General features: G+C 40.5%; 1 protein-coding gene across 1 annotated transcript; it reads left to right on the top strand.

Moving 5' to 3' along the window:
- Nucleotides 1-214: 214 nt before the first annotated feature.
- On the top strand, nt 215-1,009 carry LOC141819412 (uncharacterized; the record flags this gene model as incomplete). Its single annotated transcript, XM_074706714.1, has 1 exon — nt 215-1,009. A coding segment is annotated over exon 1 (708 nt), but the record flags the coding sequence as incomplete, so codon positions are not given.
- Between the last annotated feature and the right edge of the window lie 72 nt (nt 1,010-1,081).

The raw sequence follows: 1,081 nt of genomic DNA, 5'->3' as shown, positions 1-1,081 counted from the left end.
CCCAAAAAATACGACACACCTAAGCTCAATTTAAACCGTTTCTACTAACCTTGGAAAAACACGACTCGAGGCCCCTATACTTCCTTTTTCGGTATTTATCGCGGGTTTTCGATAAAAAAATACAAATTCAATTTGAAGCCCTATCGTGACATCTAATTTAGGGCTTTTCAAATTTTGGCGCCGTTGCCGGGGATTTTAGTAGAAATTGTTTATTTTGAGCTTTAGTACAGTTTTGCCTTTTTGTTTTCATTTTTCTTGAATTAATTGCATATCTGATCTTTTTCTTTGTTTTTTGTTGTTTATGACCAGGAGTGCAGGTGATGAATTAACTGAGTTTGATCCAGAGCTAGAGCGAACTCTAAGAGCACTGAGGGCTTTGAAAATTCGAGAGAGAGCTTCTAACCTGACAGAGAGCAGCAGTTCTGATTTGACCAGTCCCAGTCCCATGGCAGAGAGTAGCAAGACTATGAAGGAGCTTGCAGCTCCTGATGATGCTTACCAGTATTCTTGCATTGCTTATCCAGAGTTGACTGGAGATTTTGAGCTCAGATCGGGTTTGATTCATCTCCTACCGAAGTTTCAGGGATTATCTGGAGAAGATCCAAATCGACATTTGCATGAGTTCCACGTAGTATGTTCAACCATGAAGCCACAAGGGATTTCTGAAGAAGACATTAAGTTGAGAGCATTTCCATTCTCCCTTACTGGAGTGGCTAAGGACTGGTTATATTACTTGCCTACTGGACATGTCACTAGTTGGATCGAAATGAAGAAAGCATTTCTGGAGAAGTTCTTTCCTGCATCAAGAACAGCAATTATCAGAAAAAGCATCTGTGGAATTCAACAAGTGGTGGGTGAGACCCTTTATGATTATTGGGAAAGGTTCAAGAAGTTATGCTCTAGCTGTCCACAACATCAAATTAGTGAGCAACTTCTTGTTCAATATTTTTATGAAGGTTTACTGCCCATGGATAGGAGCATGATAGATGCTGCAGCTGGAGGAGCCCTAGTAAACAAAACCCCAGAGCAAGCTAGAGAACTCATCTCTAATATGGCTGAAAATTCACAACAATTCGGGAGT

The sequence above is a fragment of the Curcuma longa genome, unplaced genomic scaffold, assembly GCF_044706935.1.
Source record: "Curcuma longa cultivar G26 ecotype Majalengka, Jawa Barat unplaced genomic scaffold, ITB_CL_G26_1.1 contig_5778, whole genome shotgun sequence".
Classification (NCBI taxonomy): Eukaryota; Viridiplantae; Streptophyta; class Magnoliopsida; order Zingiberales; family Zingiberaceae; genus Curcuma; species Curcuma longa.
This window is presented reverse-complemented; position numbering and strand designations above follow the sequence as displayed.